This window comes from Gouania willdenowi, chromosome 13 (assembly GCF_900634775.1).
Source record: "Gouania willdenowi chromosome 13, fGouWil2.1, whole genome shotgun sequence".
Lineage (NCBI taxonomy): Eukaryota > Metazoa > Chordata > Actinopteri > Blenniiformes > Gobiesocidae > Gouania > Gouania willdenowi.
The window spans coordinates 6928608-6954638 of record NC_041056.1 but is presented as its reverse complement, the minus strand read 5'-3'; the positions used below and the strand labels follow the sequence as shown (position 1 = coordinate 6954638).

The window sequence follows — 26031 nt, the reverse complement described above, 5'->3', positions numbered from 1 at the left end:
TGACATGTTAGTCAGGTATGAACCCAGCAGGTCTCTCAGATCTATGGACACAGGTCAGATAGTGGAGCCCAGAGCTCACAGTAAACATGGTGATGCTGCTTTTAGTTGTTATGCTGCAAAGAAGTGGAACAAACTGCCAGCAGAGCTGAAGTCAGCATCACATGTGAACATTTTTAAATCAAAGTTAAAGACACTTTTTTTCTCTACTGCATATGATTGAGAGAGAGATTTTTGGTCATGTGTTTGTTGATGATTTTAATTGATTTTACTGGTGATTTTAATTGATTTTACTGATGATTTTAATTGATTTTACTGATGATTTTTATTGATTTTACTGATGATTTTAAATGTTCTTATTGATTTTAAACAATTGAATGTTTTATCATGTAAAGCACATTGAGTTGCCTTGAGTATGAAATGCGCTATACAAATAAATTTGCCTTGCCTTTGTGTTCTATGGGCTTTATTCTCCCGTCTGGACTTAAGCACTTTTTTGCGCGCCTACAGAAGTTTCTCTTCTACGCGTATTCTCCGGTCCAGGCTGCTGACACGCCCACCACGCGTAAAGAGCCAAAAAGCAAGTATGTGTGAATGAAGGCGGGCTGAAAGAAAGGAGGGGATGATGTCATTTATTTTGGGCTGTCTAGAAATCACGGAACCTGGAGTTTTCCCAATGCTTGTAAATGTCATTGAAATCCGTGAAAAAGATAAAGTTTACTTTTGATTTGAAACGCCTTCTTGAATCTTTAGTATTGCAGGCTTCCAAATACAATACATGCCGTTCTTAAGGTCAAAATACCATAGTTTTTTGATAACAAGAAATGCCTTTTCCTAAGAGCTTTTGTGATTTTAATTCCTATTCTCGCTTCAACAGATGCTCCTCATGTACCATTCATGGCCCAGTGAATGCTGGCGTGAAGCGTTGCTAGTCCGCTCCTTTGTGGTGCTGATGTTTTGGTATTTGAAGTACAAACCGCCCCTTTGATGTCTTTTATGCAGTCCAAATCGTGCATTGCCTGCCACCACAATGATTCATTTCTCTCTTATTTCTCACCGCAAAAGAAAAAAGAGTTCTCTTCGCTTTTGTGGCTACTCACATTCCACCTACACATCAAGTATGCAACAGCATGCAAGACACAGGCGCTCTCTTGGGACTGTTGAAAGTCAATCTGGAAATGGAGCAACCCCCAAAATACTGAGGATATCGACTCACTCAGCAAAGCTACCAAAATAGTAAATAATATATTGAACATCCTGAGTGAAGGTCTATCTGGATGTGGAGAGAGGGATTGTCTCTTTTCTCCTCCCTCTTTAGTCGCTTTCAATTGACGCATTTCTCCTGCCATGAATACGAACGACACCCTGAAATTAGCCATTAAGTACCCTACGTTTCTCAAATTTCATTGGACTTAATGATGTGAGCTCAACTTGTCATCCTCGTAGAATGTAGAAAAAAAGAAAACACGCAACACTCTGCCTTGAAATCAAGTCGTAAATCACTGTGGAAGGCTAAGCTCTGGCCAAAAAGAAGAGGTGATATAGCACCACGTACCCCATCAATAATGTATAGTCTGAATCTGTCACACAGGGAGCCTCCAACGGAGCTCAGTCCACAGTCACCGCTGTCGCCCCACTGGCCTGAAACATTTTCCTCTGCTGCCTAATGGTGTCCATGGTGTCACCAGTACTTCAACCCAGCAGTGCAAATGCCAATGCTTTTATTGTTTAAGCTTTCAATGAAAATAGTAAAAACAGTATTTTTTTTTTTTTTTTTTTTTTTCGGCTTTCAAGAGACTCCCAAGAACTAATGCATATATCGGACTAATCATTAGGTATTTGAACAGTCTATGTTCATAGCTCAAAGCTGATCAAATTACAGGGAGCTGAGACATATGCAAAGTTGATTACTGAAGGTCCAAACATGTTTGAGGGGCTGGCATGTCCACCAGATCGGATGTATAGCAGATATTTTGTATAGTCTGAGAGAGTAGGTGGAGCTGTATAACTGTGCCAAATTTCAGTGTCTTATAGGATGTTGTTATTGAGATATTGGAAGCTGAAAATGGAAGAAAAAAAAACTCCCCTCACTAAATTGGCCATATCTCAAAAAGTTTTCATCCAATCAAACTAAAAATTCATAGTGAGTCTGTTGAATAATCACAGAACAATTGGTAAAAAATTCTGAAGTATTTTAGACTACAGTGTTTGGGCCATTTGTTGAAATGACATTGAATTACCCGGTATTGGATTATATCAGTCTGCATCTGAAATCTATAATATGTAATGTTTTTCATTGGATTTATTGAGGTTATTTTTCAGGATCTTCTATTTATTTATTTATTTTTGTTCAACTGTGGAATATTCTTATGTTTAAGTTTAAAATAAATGCATCCCATTGGTTAAAAAGGAATGGGCAAGTTTTTCCTCAAACCTACAGTTTCTGACTATTGTTCTCTGTTTGAGTAATATCACTTCATCAAGCCTTTTCTAACCTTCCACACTACAAAAATAGGAATTTAAGTATGCATGAGCCGTGATGATTGATATTGATATCGGTCAGTAACCAAGGCTTCAATGTCGGTATTGTATTGGAAGTGATTTTTTTTTTTTTTTTTTTTTTATCTGGACATATTAGTTATTTATTCAGATAAAATGGTCTTCTTTTATAAATTATATGACATAATTTAGAAAAAGTCCTATTTTACAGTGATCCAAAGCTGCAGGTAGGAGAGAGTGGGAAACAGTTATGGAATGCAAGCTCAGGATTGATCTCCCTGTAGTTGGCCACCTTTAATGAGGGTGTCTAGTGCTAAAAAGGCCAAAACCACCCCTGATTCAAAGGAACACTACTGATGATGCGTCCTAAATTTACATCCCATATCTGAGACATAGCTCCCACGCCACTCTCAAATGGTAAACCTCATGTGACTACCATCTTTTGGCACAAATGACAGTTTATCGTCAGGTCCCATGTTTAATGATTCTAAACCAAGGAATAATTTGAGGCAAGGAAGAGTTTTAGACTTCAAAGCTACAAACTTCCTAAATAATTTGATGAATTGCCTTGCAAAGAAAAACATGTTTGTAAAACCTTCTTTTCATACCATTTGCCACAACGTTGCTACAGTCTTCATTCAAGCTATTCAGTTACCTGTAAAAGGAAAAGTTGCTTTCAAAATGGAAAATTGGCTCTGAAGATGTCCGTTGGAATGGTAGGTTGACATCTTAGTCAGCTTGCCTTGACAGAGAATTTCAGCGTCTGTTTGCTGGAGGGCTTCTCCCTGTGCACCTGATAAATCTGCTGCTACCTGTGGTCAGGGCTGTGACACAGCAGCTGCAACATCACATTGGAATCTCTAAAATCTCCCATTAAGTCCTGGAACTTGGGGCGCGTGTTTACATACTCACACACCGAGATGTTTAGCCTCGTGTGCACCTGGATAGACTTCATGCTTGGTTACAGTGGTTTTTATAATAGGGTTATTAAGCATAACGTAAACCCTCATTTTAATCTAGTTATTTATTAGTAACAGATTACAAGTACTCACTTTTACTTGCTTTTATGGGTGATTTTCTTGGATGGGGATGAAACTGAAATGAAATGTTGTTGCTCTGTAACATGTGCAATGACAAATAAAGCTATTTGTCTACTTGAGTAGGATATACCAGTACTCTACACTTATGTTAGCATGTTTGTAATTCAAATTATTACAATTTGAATTAGCAAACTAGGCATTGATGTTCACCTTTGTGGACCCTGATTTAAACAACACTGATAGGAGAAATTACAGTATTGAATATAAACAGTGCGTATAGTTTACCACCTTTTTTAATCAGTGTACAAAAAGGTTGTTTCACTATAGTATGAGGTTTTTGCTATTTAGAAGGGGTTGTTATTCATGAAGATATCACAAAAGTTCTGTTTATTCCCCCTCACAATGCCCCCTCCCTCTTTCTCTCTCTCCTTCCCTCCCTCCATCTCCCCCCCGCATGCCTTTCCTTCCCTAATTCCTAAACAAGATCTGCTGTGGGCCGTTTCCACCGTCAATCCACATCCTATTTTTTGCTACTTCGTTAACTCCTACGTTCTGTATTTCATCAGGATCTGCTGTCAGCTGGCTGTCCGTTACACTTCATTCCATCACTCAGATTTTTATTTTTTTAGTTATTTATTCCTTCTTTTTTCCTTTTCTTCCCATCTTCCCCCTGCCTCCTCTCTGTGTTTATTCCTCTGCCGAGAATTTGATTGTTTCCACCGTCATTTTGCGGTTATCGTCATGACATCCGATGGCAGATTCATTATCTCATCCATGAAATGACAGGTTCGTTGCCTGAAAGTTAGTCAAGACTCCAGTTTTTTGGTACTGTAGAGTAAAGCTAAGACAATGACAACCTGTCATATGAACGAAACACAGACAATTGAAGGCAAATTACTCCTAATTACAATCGAACATAACATACTTGTTTATGGACACTCAGAGGAAAACTACGCACTGGGTCTACATGTGAATCACGGACTAGCATTTAGAACTTGGACCTAGTGCACGTAGCTAACTTGTACTTTATAAGCTTATGTTTGTCTTTTTTTTTTTTTACAATACAGATGGTTTGTATCTTAAAGTACCTGCTGCAAATAGTAAAACATTGTTTGTTGGCAAAAAAAAAAATATCAAAAGAACAAATTATGAGACCAAAATGCTTGATGATGGTAGAACAGAGGAGATACAGGAGGCAAAGTCAACCTGTACAAAAAGGACATTACATGGGCAAAGACGTATGTATAAAAAGACGCAAGTTAGTAAATATAACAGAGACAATTTCTATACATCAATACAAATTTCTGGTCATACAGTATATTCACCCATAACAAGTTTAGGAACACAGAGGAATCCTTTCTTGGAGGTAATGCAAAAAGGAGGACCAGGCTTTCTCAAATGATGGGATATTCTGTTTTATGTTTTTTTTTTTTTTTTTATGATTTTCATTTAACATTCTATCTTACTGCACTAAAAGTTCTATAAGTCACTACTTTTTCCGATAAAAAATGTAGAAGCGACCTATACAGTGGAGCGTCTTAGCTGTGGAATTTTGAATCATTCGGCAGCACCAAAACTGTACGTCACTTTGAAGTGGGAAGAACTAAGTGTGGAAGTGAACACATATTGACTTCTCACTTAGCCAGAAACCCAGTGAATGGCTGTTTTACGTTAGTTTTTTGAAAACAATATGGTAAGAATATCATAAATTGACTATGTAATTTCCCTTCAGGGATTATTAAAGTAATTCAAATTTAATTTTTTTTTTTTTTTTTAAATCAATAAAGCACAGAATGTGTATCAATACTCAAGCCCGTGGTATGACGATCGAAATTAAGCCCAAACACACGATGCACACACACCAATACACACACACACACTTTAAGAAATAGATGTAAATTCCAAGCCAGGAACATGAGCAAACTTTTCTTACATTTTTGTTTAATGTTTTTAAAATACAGTATATATATTTTTGTTCAACTTTGCATGGTGATAAATTAAGTTTATTATGAGTTCAAACAGTTTGGTTTGTAAGACGGTTATAAGAAGAAAATATATTAGTTAAAAAGAAATTCTTCCCAATTTAAATAAAAGACTCATCTGTTTTTTCTCCAAAATATGATCTCCATGTATTCAAATTTAAAGGATTTAAATCCATCATTACATCCCAATCTTTGATTTGAGTGTTTTGGTTTTTTTTTTTTTTTTAAATCAGGATTAGGATGAAATTGTTGGTTGAGTGTATCCTTACACCCCTACATCTTTTCAGGAACATTGAACATTTTTGGACGGCGACCAATATACAAGTGCAATTTGTAGTCCAGAATGCACAGTATGTTTTTGTGATAAAATATGTCAAATAAATGTTCTGGGTTTATATATATTTATATATGATTTTTTTTTTAACATTAATTATTTGGAACACATTTGATCAATTGGTAGAATGTCATTGGTATATGAAAAACACTCCATTGTTCTTTTGGATATAAATATAATATTGAATATCATATTAAAAACATCAACATGTCCAAGGGAAGGACATTTTCAGTGTAAGACAAATAAACAGTTTTTTTTTGGGGCTGTCCTTTGAGTTATCTTGTTTTTTCTTTAATTTAATTTCTGAAAGGTCAGATTCTTGGGTGACAGGAAGCGTAGCAGGGGAAGATGTATCTGGAGCAGTGTTTGGCTCTGTTTTAATATGGAGAGTACACACGTCTGCTAAGGTGATCAAAAGGTCGCAGACTGCTGCTCTGTTTGATCCCCATATTTTATTTTGCTTGTTAAAAGTTGTTTTAAAAAAGGAAAGAAGCTCACACATATAGTGCAGTGCAGTGTGTATGCCAGGTTTACTTCACAGCCTGTGCTTTTCCCTTCATTAGCTACATTTTTTTAATAACACTCTTTGTGCTGCAGGAAATGAGTTTGGCCATCCTGAGTGGCTGGATTTCCCCAGAGAGGGCAACAATCAGAGCTACCACTATGCCCGGAGGCAGTTTAACCTGGTGGATATGGATCATCTCCGCTACTATCAACTCTACGCCTTTGACCGGGACATGAACCGCACCGAGGATAAGTACGGCTGGCTGGCCGCTCCACCTGTAAGGACCTCACACACACACACACACACACACACACACACACACACACACACACACACACACACACGGTGCACCACCACGCACTCCAACCCAAACCTTCAAGTCTCAGCTCTATTCTCATTATGTGTACATAATGAGAATAGAGCTGCATCGTCTCCCACTGTGTTAAGTTGAAAATTAGGTAAAGTTAAATGTCATGACTGCAAAGAATCAGAACTTTCTTTCCTGAGTAGAAAATGTTCTAGCAGGACAGATAGAATAATAGAATAGAATAGAATAGACCTTTATTGGTCCCCAGAGGGGAAATTCACATGTTGCAGCAACAGAATAGAATAACAGACAGTAATCAGAATAAGAAAATACTTCATTAATCCCTCGAGGGGTAATTAGAACGGTAAAGAGCGGCATATTAGAAAACATAATAATAATAATTATACACACAGAAACAGGAGCAAGACTACACAAAGAATATGTGCAAATGAAAGATAAGGTGCAAAGATATTGAAAATAATAATAATGAATACAAATAAATCAAAGTATATATACTAATGTAAATATGAGTGTGGGACACACATAAATTAAACAGAAATATAATTAATTATTCAATTAATTGATAGAATGTATCAATGAATTGTAAAAAATCAATATTAGGCCAAAGTGCTTTACAGAATTCTGCTAAAGTGATTAACAAAAAGTAAAATGATAAAAAGCTTTAGAGTATTTAAATTTAAGAAATCACTGATTAAATCTTTATTTTTGAAATGTTTATATTATTAAAACACACAAAAAACAACTGTATTTTTATAGTTTGTCAAATTTAAATCCAGTTAATCATAATAATAAAATGCAGTGTAAAAATAGCTGCATCATCTCTCACTGTGTTAAGGAGGAAAGTAGCTAAAGTTAAATGTCATGTCTGTAAAGAAACACAACTGTCTTTCACGACTAGAAAATGTACTAGCAGGACAAATACAAAATACAATAGAACTATGTTTTAACGTTTATCAATCAATCAATCAAACTTCATTTTCACGGCACCTTTCGTAAACATTAAATTGTAGTCCAAAGTGATTTACTAAATTCTGCTAAAGTTATTGACCAGAGGTGAAATGAGATTAACGTACACTGAATTAATTTGATAGAATAATCAAAAAGATGACAAACAAGAATGGAGTCAGAGATTTAAAAAAAAAACAAAGCAGAGAACTCAGGAATTTATAGAATATAAAGTGTGAATGTGCATAAAACAGTAATGGGGGTACACTCGACACCCTCATCAAAGGTGGCCTGCTACAGGGTGATCAAGCCTAACTTTCTGCCCATAAATGTTTCTCACTTTCTCCTATCTGCAGGTTTGGGCCCCTTCACACAACAATAACATAAGATTTAACATATCAAATAATTAAAAGTATAAAAATGGTAAATCACTGCATGAAAGCCAGACTGAATAAATAGGTTTTTAGCTGTTTTATATCTGATGTCTAACCCTATGGGGAAAAGGTTAAACTGCTTAATATTTGTGTTGATTTTGACAGCAAATTTTGATTTAGTTTTAGTCATAGTCTTTTGACTAGAACTGCAACTTAGTTTTAGTCAAAACTTAGTTCTCAGGACTATTTCAGCTATAGTCTAGTTTTAGTGAATTAAATCTATTAATATAGTTAAAAGCTTCAATTATCATTATCAACTTGATTTGAGATGCTATTAATGTTTGTAAATACACACAGAGTTGATCTGATCGATGTGTGAGACCACATGAGCCGTCTTACGTCCACAAACACTATCAGATTAGTTCCTATTGGATCGCTTACCGGCTTATCCCGCCTTCCAGGCAACAAAAGACGTTTTGATTGGATACCTTCCAAAGAAGTAACTTTGTTCTGATTGGTTTTCATCCTATATCAAAATAAAGAATACTTTGATGTCTTTTTTGTTCACATGTTTGAAATGTCACACTCCGTACTATGCGCTACAAACTCAATGAGTATATACTGTCTGTATACTATAAATATTATTAGGATGATTAGTGTTCCCACTAAAGTATACTTCCAAGTTTCCCAAGATGCATTTGGAACCTACAACGACAAAAACCTGAATCACACTGAGGCTAAATATCTCTGTTGATTCTCCACCTTTGAAAGTTCTGAAAACATTTGAAGTGAGAAAGTGACCAAGTAGAATATCAACATGTGTTCATTTAATCCATAAAACTCACAGAAACACATTTCATTCGGACATTTCGGAGATTTTCTGAGACTCGCCATTGTGCTGCTGACAAAACTTCCTGTTAATTTCAAAACAAGAGCCCTATTTACAAAAGTGTTAAAAACTAATGGAAGACAAGAAGAGATGGTTTTGTTTTGAAAAGAGGGATGTTGGAAGCTGGTCTAAGGATGATTTTACATTCCGCTCTCAATGCATCATGGGACAGTTGAGTATGACTAGTGTGTCCAACATGCATACTTCAAAAATGTCCTGATATAGTATACATCTGGGTATCTCTCGTGCACTCAATCATACTACTATAATGTGAACTCACTAAATACTCATTTTGACGCCAAACTTGGTATGAGTAGTACGTTAACATGACATTTCCGACACGGTCATAGTTTCGTTATTGTCATTTAAAAAATGTAGGTGACTAAATCAAATATTTAATCAACAGAATTAACAGTGGTTTCTGGAAGGAAGTTGATGTGACTGAAGTGAATTGAGTACGGTCAAACAGACAAAGGTTTTCAAGTTAATCATGTGTGTTAATTAGAAAACCTTTCGTTCTATGTCTTGGATTCAGTCGTCAGAATGAAGCTCCGTCCCCCGTGTTACAGTTAGACAGTGACCCTCCGATATCCCTCAGCTGACTGACAAAACGTAGCTGGCTGTGAAAAATATCAGAGAGCATAATTAAAGACGAGCCGCGGTTCACACGGATAATTCCTGCATATTGGTCTATCAGTCAAAAGTGTGTTCTTCCTCCTGGAAGCCGCTACTTCCTTTAGAGCAGGATGAGACGGAGCTTTGGAGGTAAGACAAAGGGAGAGCACAGTCTGGCTGGTTCCCGTTGCCTCCTTCTGGGGAAACGGGAGGCAAATCAGATCCCAAAGGACGCGACTGGCAGGGAAGAGAAATGGATTTGGCGTCTGTGCTCATTGTTGCTGTGTTTCTTGGCTCCTGCTTTTTGTTTTAAATGCAAATCTGCGTAGACGACGGCAACTCGGCATCGAATACAAACAATGTGGCCTAATTGTGTTTTTCTTTGAAATATAACTGTTCTCTATAGCTATAACGATTCTGAACTAAATGTAGTAGTGACAATTCAGAATTAGGTCATTATAAACTATATCATGATCTCAACAGGTAACATCGCAAAAGTGAAAAAAAAAAAACATTGAATGATTTGCACTTCCTCAGGCTGCGGTTATGGTACTTTATTATGAAGGGAAATGCTCTAAAATCTTTGAAAGTCCTTCAGTAAGAAGACTTCACGTGCCTTTAATTGATTTTATGTTGAGTTTTTGACAAACTCAATGAAAAACAATCACGATCAATCATTGCCAAAGACCCCTATAATTTAGGAAACAAGTATTTAAAGTAGCCTAACACTGAATAGCATAGAATGAATAATTAAGTATCTAATAATTAAGGGTGTCCCAAGCCAATACTTATATCAGCCTGCACCTAAAATCTCGGAAATATTTATAGTAGTCCCTCTCTATAACGCGGTTCACCTTTCGCGGCCTCTGTGTTTTTGCAGATTTTAGGTGCATTTTTTTACAGCGTATGAACGCACATTGTGTTCTGTGAACTGATTGGCTAATGCTGCGTTCACCCACCGTCCACCTGTGACACATCCAACTCGGTGAGTTTCACTGCCTGCTGAAGCTAGGAGCTGCGCTCCTTTTTCTCCTCTCATAAACATAAACCACCAGTGAAAAAAGCCGGTGCAATTAGCGGCTAATGCTATCCTAGCTCAGTGCTACAGAGAGAACTTTTACCTGCTACTACCAACTCCTCGCTGATTCTCCTCCACGCCAAATCCTTCCTAGTCTGGTCCCGGTTATAAAGGCCGTGTCATACAGCTCCAGGTGGTCACACACAGCTTCTACTCCATGATTGAATGGGTGAACAGACCAGTGTCCGTGTTGGTGTGACGTCATTGTCAACAAAGACTCTGAATGCATTCGACATCAATGTCTGATTGCTAGCAGTGTGACTCTGAAGTCCTGTATGTTTGAAAACAGGTTTATGTTTTAAAATCTACGAAGGTTTGAACTGTGAGAGTGTTTAAACAAAAGCGAAATGTTAATTGGAGGGGTTTTTACAGCCTTAAAACATGTATAATAATAGTGAAAAATAAAGCTGACTACTTCACGGATTTCGCCTATTGCGGGTTATTTTTAAAACGTAACCCCTGCGATAAACGAGGGACTACTGTATATTGTCTTATTAGATTTACTGATGTTATTTTTCAGTTTTTTAATTTATTTTGTAATTTATTTATTCTATTGTAGAATATTCTTATGTTTAGGGGTTAACATGTATGTAACCCATTGGTTAATAATTAGGGGTGTAACGGTTACCGATATCACGGTAAAATTTCTGACGGTGAAGTTACCGTTTATGTTTTAATTACCATGGTAATCGCTGCGGTCGATAACCACGGTGTGGAAAACTCGTGACACACTTTATCAGTCTCCCTACGCAAGCGCAGCGTGCAACGTGCGCTTCGTATGTTGTGAAGAAGACATGGCGGAGGAAGGACGTGATACTAGTGTCTCTCCCCTACACACACACACGCACACACACACACACACACATATAGGTATGATATAAGTATGGGAAAACTTGAAGCCCCTAAAAATATTGTGCAGTTTCATTGAATTTATGAATTTGAGATATTATACAACTGAAATATTTGGTAATTTACACAATAATTAATGTTTTTCCTGTCTTTTAAGGGCCGAATTGGATGCTCTGAAGAGCTGGATTTGGCCCCCAGGCCTTGAGTTTGACACATGTGCTTTATAAATGCAACAAGGAGTGATACAATAATTAGATAATTGATATGTATCATATTTTAATGCATTCAAGAAGATTTTTTATTTTTGTCAAGATTTTTTAAAGTAGAAAATGAAGAACTAAATAAGTAAACATTTCTTCTAAAGCCGTCTGTTGGAATCGAAAGTCTGCCTTTTCCAATATTTATGGATGCTAATATTTTATGTTCTTTACAAAACACCTCGTGTCAGTCTGAGGTGCATTTGATTCTCCATTTATGATCCTGAAACATCAAAGAACTCACAACACAACACAACACAGCATCTCTACAGACATAAAGGCCTAAATTTGTTGCATTTTTCAAGTGAATGGAGCAGATTGGTGAATATGCAGTCAGACACATTAAATATATATGGCATATTGGATCATAACGGCGCTCCGAGACAAATATGTGTTGTTTGAAAGTAAAATTTAGAATCTAAATCAGTGTTGGACAGTGTGACGCTCTTGACTAAGAATTTCAGGTTTCGAAGAGGTTAAAGCTTTTCTTCCTGTTACTGTGGAAACATTCATCAACAAGTTAGAGATGTGGCATTAAAGTGAATTAAAGGGACACTTGGGGCGCTTTGTGTCCTCAGCAGCTGATACAGAAGATCCTTATTGGTGCTGTGGAGACAGAACTATCGCTCACAGAAGTTACGAGATTGTGCAGTGATAACCAGATGTGTCTGAATCATCTCTGGAGCTTTTATTCAGGGACTTTACCAAGGTAAATGTTCTCTGTAGGAACATCCGAGGGTTCAGTATCTCACTGGGGTGGGAGCATTAAAGTATTTTACAGTTAAACTAAGGAGCAGAAGGAAATGATTTGTCTCCAGCTGTCTCAGGTAAAATAAATACTCACTTATACTGTCTTCACTCTGTGGAGTTTTCTTTAAAGATCTGTGAGGTGTGAAGAGACCAACTGTGGTTTCCAATAGTTGGTAAACAATTAACAAGTGCACACTGCTGTGCACAGACCAACCATGACAATCAAACCAAAAATGCTTGTATTATTTATCATTAGTAAATAAAGTAGCTGTCTTTGTCATGTAAAGCCCTATTCACATGGAATTATTTTTACCTAGGGACCACATGTAATAACTAAATGACCCCCCAACGTCTAATTTTTATGTGGCACATTCGCACGGGATAGTCGAGATTTTGCTGAAATTTACGGACATCTGAAAACGTGGAACAGTGTGTGACTGTGAGTTGATGTTGAAACAACGTTGCAGGCTTTTGACCACAGTTCGGTGCTGTGTTACTGCTAGCGCTAGCCAGCTGTATTAAATAGAAGGCTACAAACAGAAAAAAAAGATTCTCACCACACAGTGCAAAGCAGGACGTTATCTACCATTTGCTTCTGATATTGCTCCTGCTCTAAACACTCCAATGCAGCCTCCATTCTTTGCCAAAAGTAAATAAACATGCGTCCCAGTGTCACGGTTTGAGTTTACCTCGTATGGAAATCGATTATGAGCATATATGCAGAGAGACCTATTCGCATTGGATTAGTATCATCAATGGACCTCGGAGTTTAGCAAAATATAGGAATTTTTACTTTACACAAATTACTGACATGGCTGATTCGCACGGGATTAACATCACAGAGATTCTCCGCAATTATTTCAAATCGCATGAGGTCCCGAGGTAAAACTATTCCTGTGCGAATAGGACTTAAGATGGTGATATCTGCTATCTTTATAATCCAGCTTTCACGTAAACAGATGATGTTCAACTGCTGTGTGGAGAATCACAGCCAAGGAAAAAATATTGGATTTCAGCTCTGTTCTTATAGTTGACATCCTAAAAAAGAAATTCACTCTGCTCTCAATACTTGGCGCAGTTTCACTCAGAGCTGTGTTGTGTGTTTTTTAAAGGGGCAGTATTATGAAAAGGTAACTTTCTAATGGTTTTGCTCCAGTGATATTTAGCCTCAGGGCCAAAGTTGTTATTCCACATTTTGTAAAAAAAAGTCAGTTCCAAACGAGCGAGTTGGATTTTCTCCGCTCGGTGATGTCAGCGAGCAGAAACTCCTCCTCCTGACAATCCTAGCTCCTCCTCCCCTTCATAAGAATGTTAGCTCCTCCCTCTCAAACTATCTCACAAGTAAAACAAACACTGCGGTTTAATATAGACTATACATTATACTCTATTGTCATATCCACTACCTGTCAAAAGTTTTAGAACACCACACTTTTTCCAGTTTTTTACTGAAAATTATTCAGTTTATTGTGTCATTACACTCTGAAATGAAAGCAATTTGAGTTGGAAAATAAATCATGGAATTCATGAACAATACTGTTCACCTGATTCTCATGAGGGTCTGGTACCACAGTGTGTTCCAACACTGCTTTTATGCAGACAGAGGGGGTTGGAAGTAACCAAGAAAACTTCTAGGAATTAGTAGCACCAGCTTCCAAGGCTGATTCAACCTTCATTGCTGCAGAACAGCTTTAAATTCTTAATCCACTTTGTGTTCCTTTTATTTTTCAGTTCTGGGTAACCAAACCTTTTTTTTTTTTTTAACCTCTGGCTGTTCAGTACTTACCTTTGTACCATTTCAAGATATTCATTGGACTTGCACAACTTGAATTGCAATAAATCACTGTAAAACTTAGGGCGTTTTAAAACATTTGACTGATAGTGTATTTAAAGCTACATACACTAAATATGTTTTCTACATTTAACCCCTCCCTGAGGAGCAGTGGGCAGCCACACTGTAGCACCCGGAGCCGTTACATTTTTTGTATCTGTTATATCGCCTCGTATTGCCTTTGACTTGATCTGACGTGTTTGTGAAGTAGTGGAGAGGAGGAAAAGAAAGTGAAGTAGCAGCTCCGGTGAGTGTTTGAAGCAGCAGCTGACTAACTCACTAACTCCACTGCTGCTGCCACACAAACGCGCGCGCGCACACACACACACACCGTGGAGCAGTGTTTGTCTGACTCATAATCACAATAGTCGCTTAAATATCCATGTGTTTTACTGTAAAGTGCAGTTTTTTGGCTGAAAACAATGACAAGAGCGTGTGGATAGCAAACTGTTGTGTGGAGTCAGCATCTACAGACATGCCTACTCATTGATATGCGTAAGTAGGCCCCAAAACAGCCCGTTTTTAGAACTGCTCAGAAAGTCAGTTTTCAGGGGCTTTAACTCTGGAAAACAGGCGAGGTTGGGAAAATAAACCTCAAATACTATGTTGTTGGAGTTCTTAGAACAAATAAAGATGGGTGAAAAATAGCAAAATACCGCACCTTTAAAGCTACAGGCTGTACCAGAAAGTCTTGGACCTGAAGTTAAACTAGAAGGTTTCATATTGGCACTCACCTTTTGGTAGGGGGGAGCGTCACTGACGCGGCGAGGAGGGCGCCGGCTGCTCCTCCAGCCATGGCATACACAATCAAAAGACGAAGGGAGGCTGGCCCAACTGACTGACTGTTGATTGTTGGCAACAGTGCTGCTGTGTTTGTTGAAACTAGGGGTGCTTGACGTGAAAGTTACATGCCTAGCGCCTCTAATGGCCTAAAGTTACACAGTGTGCCTTTGAAATTGGGAACATTCAAACAATATAAACTTTCATAATTCCAGTAAGTTCATTTTGTCTTCTATTTTGAAATAATAAGTTATGGTTTAATGTTGTTCAGACAACTTTCTCAGGAAAGTTATTTTGAAATTTACCTTGAAATTTGATTTGATCTCCTGACATGTTTCGACTGCCAACTGTCAGTCTTCCTCAGAAGCATCTGCTGATGACTGAAAAAAGGTGGTCTGAATGAATGAAACCTTAACATATTACAAACTTGAATGATAACATCATAATCTTTATTTATATAGCACTTTTGAAAAAAGGGTTACAAAGTGCTTTACAGATGGTAGTGACAATAATAAGACAATGAATGAAAATTTAAATTAAAGCCATCAACCAATAAAGAGAAATGAAATGATACTGTAAGAACTAAAATAACCAAAAGTCCAGCCTGTGACACTGCCTAAAATGGGAATTATTTATTGTAATTAGCTGTTAATTGGGAGTAATTTCTAAAAACTGTTGCTAATATTTTTTTAGATAATGTTAAAATATATTTGCCCAACTATATATATATATATATATATATATATATATATATATATATATATATATATATATATTATGGAATGTTTTGAACTTTCCCATGTTTTTGAATTGTATTAAGTTGAATGGATGCTAATATTTCTGTTTTTTGATATGATACATGTATTTAAATTGACTCCTGATTTCCAGTTCATTTGAATTCCTAGCAGTAGAGTTTGGACAACCATGTCATCAGTTGACTGAAATTGTATTTAAATAGAATTCCAATGAGGGGCTTTTTAATGAATGCTGATTAATGTAGTTTTGTATTTCATGTTGGACAGAGAAAACTGGTATTAAAAAAAATTCACATTTATGAAGGGACTCTCATTTCCTAACCTCTCTACTTTCTTCTCGTGTGGTTGCGGGCGTTCTTATCTTCTTCTTCAGCTGGGAATAGGCAGCCCCCCAAAATTGGATTGGGGGGAACAAGGCGCTAAAAATAGGTGGTGTGGGTGACATTGATAATCTGCACTAATGACACGCTAACAGTAGCTAGCTCCACGGGAGAGTGGCGGCTTTATGTACATGGTTTCCCTCTTTCCATTCTACTGATGAGTGGCATCTGGAATGTGATGTGGAACCTTCTCCCCCATCAGTTTGTAAATGTGAAGTCCACTGATATAATGAACCTCACGAGAACGCTCAGAGCCCGACGGCGAGGTAATGACTATTCATGGAGAAACACTTTATTAGCTTCTCTCTCTCTCTCTCCCCCAGGCTTTTATCAGTGCCCAGCATGAAGAGGACAAGGTCATTGTGTTTGACAGGGGAAATGTGCTCTTTATCTTCAACTTCCACCACACCAAAAGCTTCCAGGACTACAGGGTTGGCGTGGACATTCCTGGAAAGTATCCTTTTGGCTCTAACATGTTGTGTCACTTCTTAATTATAGAATATCTTTACATAATGGATTCCCTCTGTCACAGCATGGAACACACTAATGTTTTAAACAGTCAATCACACTGAATTAGGATATATTGTTTTTATTATTACTCTGACCCCTGCACCTTAAAATTACTTCGATTTACAGGAGGGCGTGGTACTTGTAACCTTTCTAAAAATGGGTTTAGTTAATACTGCAGGAGACTATATATATATATATATATACTTTTTTATTATTATTATTATTAGATAAATCCATAAAATAAGATAAAAACAAACTCAAGTAGCAATTTCAACCTTTTACCTCTTTTTTCTGACCAAATGACCCTAGATGTATAGATTTATGAGGCCTACACTATGACTATGTTCACACTGCAGGTCAATTCAGATTTTTCTGCCTGCAAGTGACATGCATCAGATTTTTTTATGTATATGTGAAGTACAATTCCATTTTTTTTTTTTTGACCCATGCCACTTTAATTTGTGGATCTAAATTGATGTGTATCTGATATTTTGCAATCTAACTGTTGTCTGAACGGCCAGGTCGCATTCTATTCAACCATTGCATCAACAAAGTGTGATAACGTCATGATTTTTATAAAATAGACAGTGGAAGGAGAGTGACTTCCTAAAATTAATACATATTTATTATATTATACATATTATCAGTGCCACACAAATGCTGAGATGAGACGTCTCCATGTTTACTTTAGGGTTGCATTCCGTTCAAACATTTAATGTGTAAATATACTGTATGAACAAGCACACATAAAAAAATCAGATTTTTTTTTTTTTTTTTAATTATTTAATTAATTAAATATTAATTATTTAATTATTGTCACTAGCAGCTTTAACCAAATAACAAAAACCAAAATAAGCATTAAGACTTGCAGTGTGGACTATGTCTTTATCTGATTAAAAAATAAATAAAAAGGTTATCATCACTAGCAGCTTTAAGTTATTTTAGTTGCACGACAAATAGAACTAATAATAACTAGTAATATATGAATTAGCACACAAAAAAATCTTAGTTTTCAAAAATATTTTTTTTATCAGATTTTTTTTTTTTTTTTACTTTTTTAATCAGATTTTTCCAAAATTAAAAAAAAAAACAGATTTCTTTTAAAAAATAAGAATTTTCAAAAAAAAAAAATTTTTTAGCAGCTTTAAGTTATTTTAGTTGCATGAAAAATAGCATTAATAATAACTAGTAATATACTGTATGAATGAGCAGACAAAAAAATGGGATTTTCCAAAATAAAAAGCGGGTTTTCCAAAAAAAAATCAGATTTTTTTTGTTAAATTTAATTTTTTTAAATTCTGATTTTTTTTTTTTTTTTTTTTTTTTTTTACCAAAAACCTAAATAAGCATTAGCACATGCAGCGTGAACTTTGTCGTTATCTGATTAAAAAAGAAAAGAAAAAAATACTGTCACTACCAGCTTTATGTTATTTTAGTTGCACAACAGATAGCACTAAAATGATAATGCAATAACGTCAAATTCTCAGCTTCTGAAATGAAACCATTTTTTTTTTTTTTTTTTTGGTTACACTTTATTTTTGCAATATTTGAAAGGCTGGTAAAAGTTCATATCTGAGTTATTGTGAACAAAAAGTAACCGCCCCCATGATCTTGTTTATCTGCTCTGAATTTGAAGGCTGTGTACAGCTATTCACTGAACTGAACTAAAGATTGTGGTTTGGTTGATTGCGGGAGGGTCAGCGATCTAATCCCTGTCTGACTAGTTAAAAGTCTCGCCAACACGTCCACTTTTTAATGGCAATGTTTGTCGGAGGCTGGGTACAATTTTTAGCAGTCGGCGTTGAGAAGAATATGAGTCAGATGTTTATCCTGGTGTTGTGCTATTAGGAGAGAAATAACCGCAGAGCCCAGTGATTCAGAGACTTCAGCTGCATTGGCTGTCAGGAATTTAATGAGTCCCACAGTTGTGATTACAGCAGACCTTAATGATCAGTAAAGTGAAGGGAGACAGGAGGATGACAGAAGTGTATTTATTATAACTGACATCACTCATGGTTGGAGGTGGCTGCAGGACACGCTTTTCAACTAAGACTTGGATTTTTATTTTTATTTTTTTTTTACTTCATTCTTCCTCACCACAGTTTTACGCCATTTAACTTTTGATGATTTATTTTTCTTTCTTATTATTTAACTAATGTAATTATCTTCATCTATTAACTTGTGAATTACACAGGAAAAACAACCTATTAAGATTTAAAAAAAAATACTTCTGGACCTTCATCATAATATGCTAGCTACAGTTTATTACAAAAAGACAAGGCAACTTCATAAATATCACCAGCATCATAAAGAAAATATGCACAAAAATTGAAAAAATAAATGTAAGTCAATGTAGGTATTTTTACTAAGATTTAAAAACTGAAGTAAAAAAAAAAACACCTTAATTCCTACATGAGAAGTTGATTCAGTTCCATATTTTTACACGACATTGAGTGAATGTTGTCCTTATTTGGTTTTATAAAGAGTTAAATTGTATGTGTCAAACTCAAGGCCCGGGGGCCAAATCTGGCCCTTTTGAGCATCCATTATGGACCACAGTAGAAAGGGAAAAATGAGAGAAAACGTGAATCACTGTGTAAATTACCAAATAATTCAGTTGTAGATATCTCACTTCCTCTAAATTCACAAATTAAATGAAACTCCACAATATTTACAGGGGCTTGCAATTGTCCTGTATCAAATGATTTCAGCTATTTTTAATTGCAAATTGTGGCAATAAAAACTCTTTTTTTTTTATATAAAAATCCAGCGTTTTCTACAAGCAATCACAAAAAAAATTCTATATTTGTCATAAAATCAAGGAATTTGAAAGTGAAGATTTGTCATTTATTGTTTGGATATTGTGTGTGCCTATGATGTTTCCGTGACAGAAAACAGTGGGATCTTGTGATCGGATATTTTTATCTTAAAGGCTCAAAAATTTTTGGTTTTTTTTTTTTCAAATCCGACCCAGGCTACTATCATAAAAAAATCAGATTTAAATAAAACAAAAAAAAAAATGTTTTTTGTTTTTTTGAAGATTTTTTTTTTTCCATACGGGTCTTCAGGGTTGCATTCTGCAATTTAAAAAAAATTGTCATTTTAAAAGAAAAATAATCAGATTAAAAAGAAAAATCAGAATTCAGCATTAACACCTGCAGTGTGAATGTAACCTATGTCTTTATCTTTAAAAATACCGTCACTAGCAGCTTTAAGTTGTTCAAAGTTTGGTTTTAATAAAACATAAACTCAAATCCACTAACAGGAATATATTCACATAATTCCTCTTCTTTAAGATTTTCAGTTTCAAGTTTTTTTAAAGTGCAAGATTAATATTTATGTTAAATGTTTGTACATCATCATAAGATCTAATGTGAGTTTACCACATTCACATTAATGAATGTGGTAAAAACAAAGGTTAGGATGTTTAGCCACCTCTCCAAAAAAAAAATGACTAGAAGTGATCTCTACATTTTTGATTTGAAGGGTTGAATACAAGCGTGTTTGATGAGGAGTAATTGCATGGTATTTTGTGCTCTGCCTTGATGGGGGTGAATGTGGAGCAAAGCTCTAATAGCTCTGCTGCACAGTGTCTGTTGCGGCTTTTTGGAAGGTTTATCTTCATTAAGATGGAGCCCCATCTTCTCCTCCTGGTGCTGCTTTTGATGTCTAAGGAGAGTCATCCGACACTGGCTGGGTTGAGAGGAAATGCAAATAAATAGTGAGGGCAGGGCCCCGGCAGTCATTATACAGTGTGGTGGTAAACACATAAAGGCAAATGTACCGCGTTTGTGTGTGTGTGTGTGTGTGTGAAGAAGGTAAATGCACAGTGTGCAGGAAGAGATGCAGATCTTCCAATGGGAACGTGTGCTGAGGTTCCAATTAGGGGAGAAGACAGATGAAAGTGCCACTCAGAGGCAGAGGAGGTAAACAAGACAAGCTCGTCGAGTCCAAAAGAGCTTTTTCATTACACTCAGCTGTCATACACTTAAACTTTCTTCTACCTGTACGAGGGTCAGAGGTCTCACAGTGGAGCTCTGAATCCAGAAATAATGGCTTGATGCAGCTGACCACGCTGTGTGCACCCGTGAAAAATGATCCAATAGTGGATATAATTTTCCTGAGAAATGTTGGAAGTACCTTTTACTCTGAAGGTTTCTCTTCCCAGAAGAAAGAACCATCAGGTTACTGGATCGAGATAAGTGTTGAAACACAAAGTGGTGTTAGAATACACCTTTTTCCCCTTCTTTTATTCTTTAAACCATTACTACTCCAGGCTTAAAAATGTAAAAAAAAAACTGCTTTAAGGTGTCAAGTTACCTCAGAGCAGGTGCTTCACGTCTGATAATGCAGAGAATAAATATTAAAGCAGCTGGAGCCTCATAGATCAATAAATAGAAGATTGTTTGATCAAAATTGATCCTGAAACTTTTGATTGATCCCCAAAGTGGATACTCTGTTATTGACAATGTTGGAGAAGTCTTGCTTATTGCATTGTGGGACGTAGATGGAGACGGATTAAAAGAAGTATTTTAACTTCCATTCTTACTGTGATTTCTTGTGTTCTCCCCCATAAATTCTACCAAAGTCACTTAGTCTATGGGACTCCACATCCCACAATACAACGCACAAAAACCTTCTGTAAACTTTTAACGTTGGCATGTATATTAGCCGTAGTATTTGCCTATCAGCTGCAGTTTGAGCACAAACCAGGAAGGAGCGAGAAACGCTTGATATTGTGGTGCCTTGTTGTGCAAGGGTACTAGGACCCAAATTTGCTGTGTTGCGTCGCCATCTTGGGCAAAAGTCACGAGCTGCGACTAGTCGGCATCACATGGACAGAGTCGCGAGACAACACTAACTGTTCAACCCCTACTATATACTATGTATAATTAGTTGCTCTGTTCCCAAACTCTGGAACTCCGTCCCACCCGACATCCCGGAAACATCGAAACTTTATCCCGTTTCAAATCAAAACTCAAAACCCATCTCTACCAATCTACATTCCCTGTAATTCAATATTTAATTTCATACCGTCATTTCCTCGACATCGTTCTTTTTTCTTTTCTATTTCTTTTTGTATTATTCTGTTTAATAATGTATTGCACTGTTTTGATTATTCTGTTTTTATTGTAAAGTGTCCTTGTGTGGCTTGAAAGGCGCTTTTAAATTGAAAAAATAATAATTATTATTATTATTAGGATGGTGAGCGTTCCCACTGAAGTATACTTCCAAGTTTCCCAAGATGCATTTTGAACCTACAACAAAAACCTGAATCACACTCAGGCTAAATATCTCTGTTGATTCTCCATCTTTGAAAGTTCTGACAACATTTTAAGTGAGAAAGTGACCAAGTAGAATATCAACATGTGCTCATTTGATCAATAAAACTCACGGAAACACATTTCAATCTGACATTTTGGAGATTCCATATTGTCCGCCATTTACTATTGGTGAAGCTTCCGGTTAACTTCAAAACAAGAGCTCCATTTCCAATAGCGTTAGAAACTAATTCAAGACAAGAAGAGATGCTTTTGTTTTGAAAAGGAGATGTTAGACTTTTAGCTTGAAGCCGGTCCCTTGCAATGCATCATGGGGCGGTTGAGTATGACTAGTGTGCTCACTGTGCATACTTAAAAAATGCCCCAATACATTGGGGTAATTCTTGCATACTCAATCTTTTCATACTATCTAATGTGAACACACTACATACTCATTTTGACATCAGACTTATATATGTATATATATATGAGTAGTACGCTAGTATGACATTCGATTCATAGTACTGGGTTCACGATACAATTCTCTCACGATTTATTTTACAAAATGGGACTGTAGACAAATGATGAATGAAAAATATTCATTTTTTTTGGTAAGAAAACTAGACAATACTGTACTATTTTCCTTTTATTTTTCATTGTCAAAATAATCCCTTGATAAACTATTCAAAACAATGCAATTTAACTAAAAATAAATCTTGAATGAAATAAATAAAGGAATAATACAAATGAAGAAGAAGCCTATTAATTTAAATTCTGGTTCTATAGTAAACAATGCATAATAGTTCTTTTTAAAAGTGCAACTAAAAATGTTTTTTGTGCCTTCACAATTGGAAAAAAACAGTCATTGCACTGTATTTAGATTCAGATATTTGTTTGGACCAGCAGAGGGCGCTCTTAACCCAGTGGTCGGTTGGCATGCAGATATTCTTGCAGTGAAGAAGAGATGCTATGCGCTAGCAGACAGAGCTAATAGAAAAACGTGACTTTTACAGATATACACATAATATTACAGATGTTCTTTTGGTGCTAAAGGGGTAAGGAATCATTTATGAACATGTTTAAGAGTAGAAGGCGGCCAGAAAACAAAGTAGTAGCAAATTCTGCCCGCCTCCTACACTTCTGGAGAAGATAGGATAAATAGATAGCGCCCTTTGCTGTTTAAAAAAAGTACTGCGATTCAATTTTCACAGTATCGATGTGAACCTTGATACCTATGAATCGATTTTTAACTGCCTTACGATTAATCGTTACATCCCTAGAAATAAAGGGTGGTAATCCAGTTGCTTCCCTAAAACCTTTAGTGATGCAGTTTCCTCAACTGTTACACCAAATTCACTAAGATTGCACCAATGATTAGTGCACATGCAGAACTGGTGCAGACCACCCTTATTTAAATTAGTTTTGTACGTATTGTGTTCAACATGAGTGCATGGAAGCGAAAATAAAAACTTGAAGCAGCAGAATTTGAGGTGTTAGTAGAGGAAACGAATAAAAAAAAATATGGATGAATTACAGCAGATAGATAGATAGATGGATAGATAGATATCCTTTACTCATCCCGCAGTGGAGAAGAACGTAAGTGACGGATGGGTGCATGTGCGCGGCTGATCGCATGTGTGTGACACAGTGACCCATGGAGGAGAGATGGAAGCACGTCCAGCTTTTTTTCTCTCTCTCTCTCACACACACACACACAACTGGAGCCCTTTTTTTTCATCTCCGCTGTGTCATCTGTCCACATTTACTGTGGCGATGATCTCTGCGTGCGTGTTTGCACCTGCTTGTCAGTCGTGCTATTTTCTAATACTAAAACTATCACTGCAAGCAGTTCCAGATTTCATGAATCGCATTGCTCACCCTGCATAAATTTATTTGCATTTCCTCCTCCCATATTTTTGCTCCCCCTTGTAGATCCACCTACTATGCATATTCATTAGAGGGAAACGCGCTAAATGGAATGAGGGCGCATTATCATTCCCTGGGATTTGTACTCCTTATTAGCGCATGGAGTGACGTTTGCGCACGTTTTAATACCACTAAACCTTTAGTGAAATTAACTTTATTTATATAGCGCAAAAATGTGCCCCCTATGTCTTTATCTGATAAATGAATAAAAGTCGTGTCCAGCAGCAACACAATTCGTTCCGGTGATTTACAATAAATAAGAAAATGCAAAGAAACGTGTGCACAATATGCTCAGTGGCATTCAGTGTCAACCCTCCCTGAGTGCACGTTTGTGAAGTTTTAACTGTTCTTTGAAGGAAGAGCGGCAGAAGAAATAAAATGGAAGCACCTCAACTAAACACCTCACCCATTAAAATGCAGTCAGCGTCAGACTGTCAACACATACTCAAGCCATCTGCAATTTTTATTTTGTTTTTTTGTCTTTAACTCACGGCAGAAGCATTTTTCAGGCTGTGGTCTTTATCTGGCTACTTAGGGTTTTTGAAATCCCTGTTGGATTGGGTCATAAAGCTGTTTCTGTCGGGCAGATTGGGCTGTGATTTATACTCCACCTGGCTGTTACCATTTTGTCAGGTCATCACTTTCCTGTCTGAGCCGTTCCTTTAACACCGTTTTCAATAACTCAAAAAGAGCTATAGAGATCTTAACTAAGTACGATATTAAGAATTAGACTTTTTGTTTGCTAGCATTAATTACGCTTCGAAAAGATTTACAGAAGAAGAAAATCTTGCAACGATTGTGTACAAGATACACGGAAGCTTTTTTTCCCCCCCTGGTTTTCTACTTAATCAAATTCTTATTTGTCCTCGTCGATATCAGTCCTAATGATTAAACTCTGAACCCAAATTTGATCAAATTCAAAATGTCAACAAACAGAGAAGGCCAATAGAAAATATGATAAAAACAACTTGTCTTGATGAGCAAAAGTAGCTTTGCTTGATTTCTCTTGATTATAATAAGGCCCTGTACCCAGTCAATTTATTCTTAAGTTCCTTAAAATGCTTTGAATGATTAAAAACAAGCTGTCAGATGATTAGAGATGATTTGTAAATGATGATAAAATAAATCCATAAACTCCTAGTGATTGTTTCTAACCATGAGATGCCTTGTGATAGATAAACTAATCAAGCTGTCAACAGAAATTTATGTAATCAAAAACTAGCTCTATGTTTTTTATCTGGAGCCACTACTTCATGATTATGGGTGTAAATCCTGTGACAAATAGATATAATAGTGAGTTTAAACAAATAGCTGAACTCTCTTTATTGAATCCACATCTTCCACCTCTAGCTTTTAACAACAGCAGCCCTTTATGTTTACACACGTTCATTTCCTGCTGTTAAAACATTGAACAGAAAGTTGTGAAATTGCAGTGGAAAAAAGTCACACAATTAGATCTCTCATTCAACACTGTGGTCCCCAACCACCGGGTCGCAGACTGTTACGGGCCGGTGGCCGGTGCACGCAAAATAAGACGAATAAATGTCAGGGGTTAAAGAAATATATTTAACATTTTCTGAGCATTTTATTTTAAAAATGACTACATACGTTTTTGTGTGCATTCATTCTTTAATATATTTTACAGTTTCTGGGTATTTTATTTTGAAAAATTACTACTTACGCTTTTTCGTCCATTAATTGTTTCATATATTTTTAATTTTCTGGACGTTTTATTTTGAAAGATCCCCACTTATGTTTTTACCCACATTAATTATTTGATATATTTAACATTTTCTGGGTATTTCATTTTGAAAAATTGCAACTTCACTTTTGCGCTCATTAATTATTTTATATTTTTGACATTTTCTGGGTATTTTATTTTGAAAGATTACTGCTTAAGCTTTTGCATGCATTAATTCTAAACCTGACTGCACTGGATCATATGTAAAGGGAAAAAAAATGTGTGCAACAAACACGCATGTTTTATGTTGTTTTGCATTAAAAAAAAACCCTAGAAACACAAAAGGTCTGGCCATTTGTGAAAACATATTTATAGACTAAGGAGTATAAACTAGACTTTAAACTAAGGGCTCCATCTGGGATCAGCATTACATGATTGCAGAATTTTCTTTAGCCAAAAACGTCAAAT

The 26031-nt window shown here is 36.3% G+C and overlaps 1 protein-coding gene across 1 annotated transcript in view; it reads left to right on the top strand.

The window, feature by feature from the left end:
* The window catches only part of gbe1b (glucan (1,4-alpha-), branching enzyme 1b), a 144262-nt gene that overhangs the window by 93886 nt on the left and 24345 nt on the right, over positions 1-26031 (top strand). Inside the window, exons 13-14 of the mRNA XM_028464627.1 lie at positions 6450-6634; positions 16509-16639. Coding sequence (XP_028320428.1) covers positions 6450-6634; positions 16509-16639 — 316 coding nt within the window. The remainder of the gene's footprint in view (positions 1-6449; positions 6635-16508; positions 16640-26031) is intronic.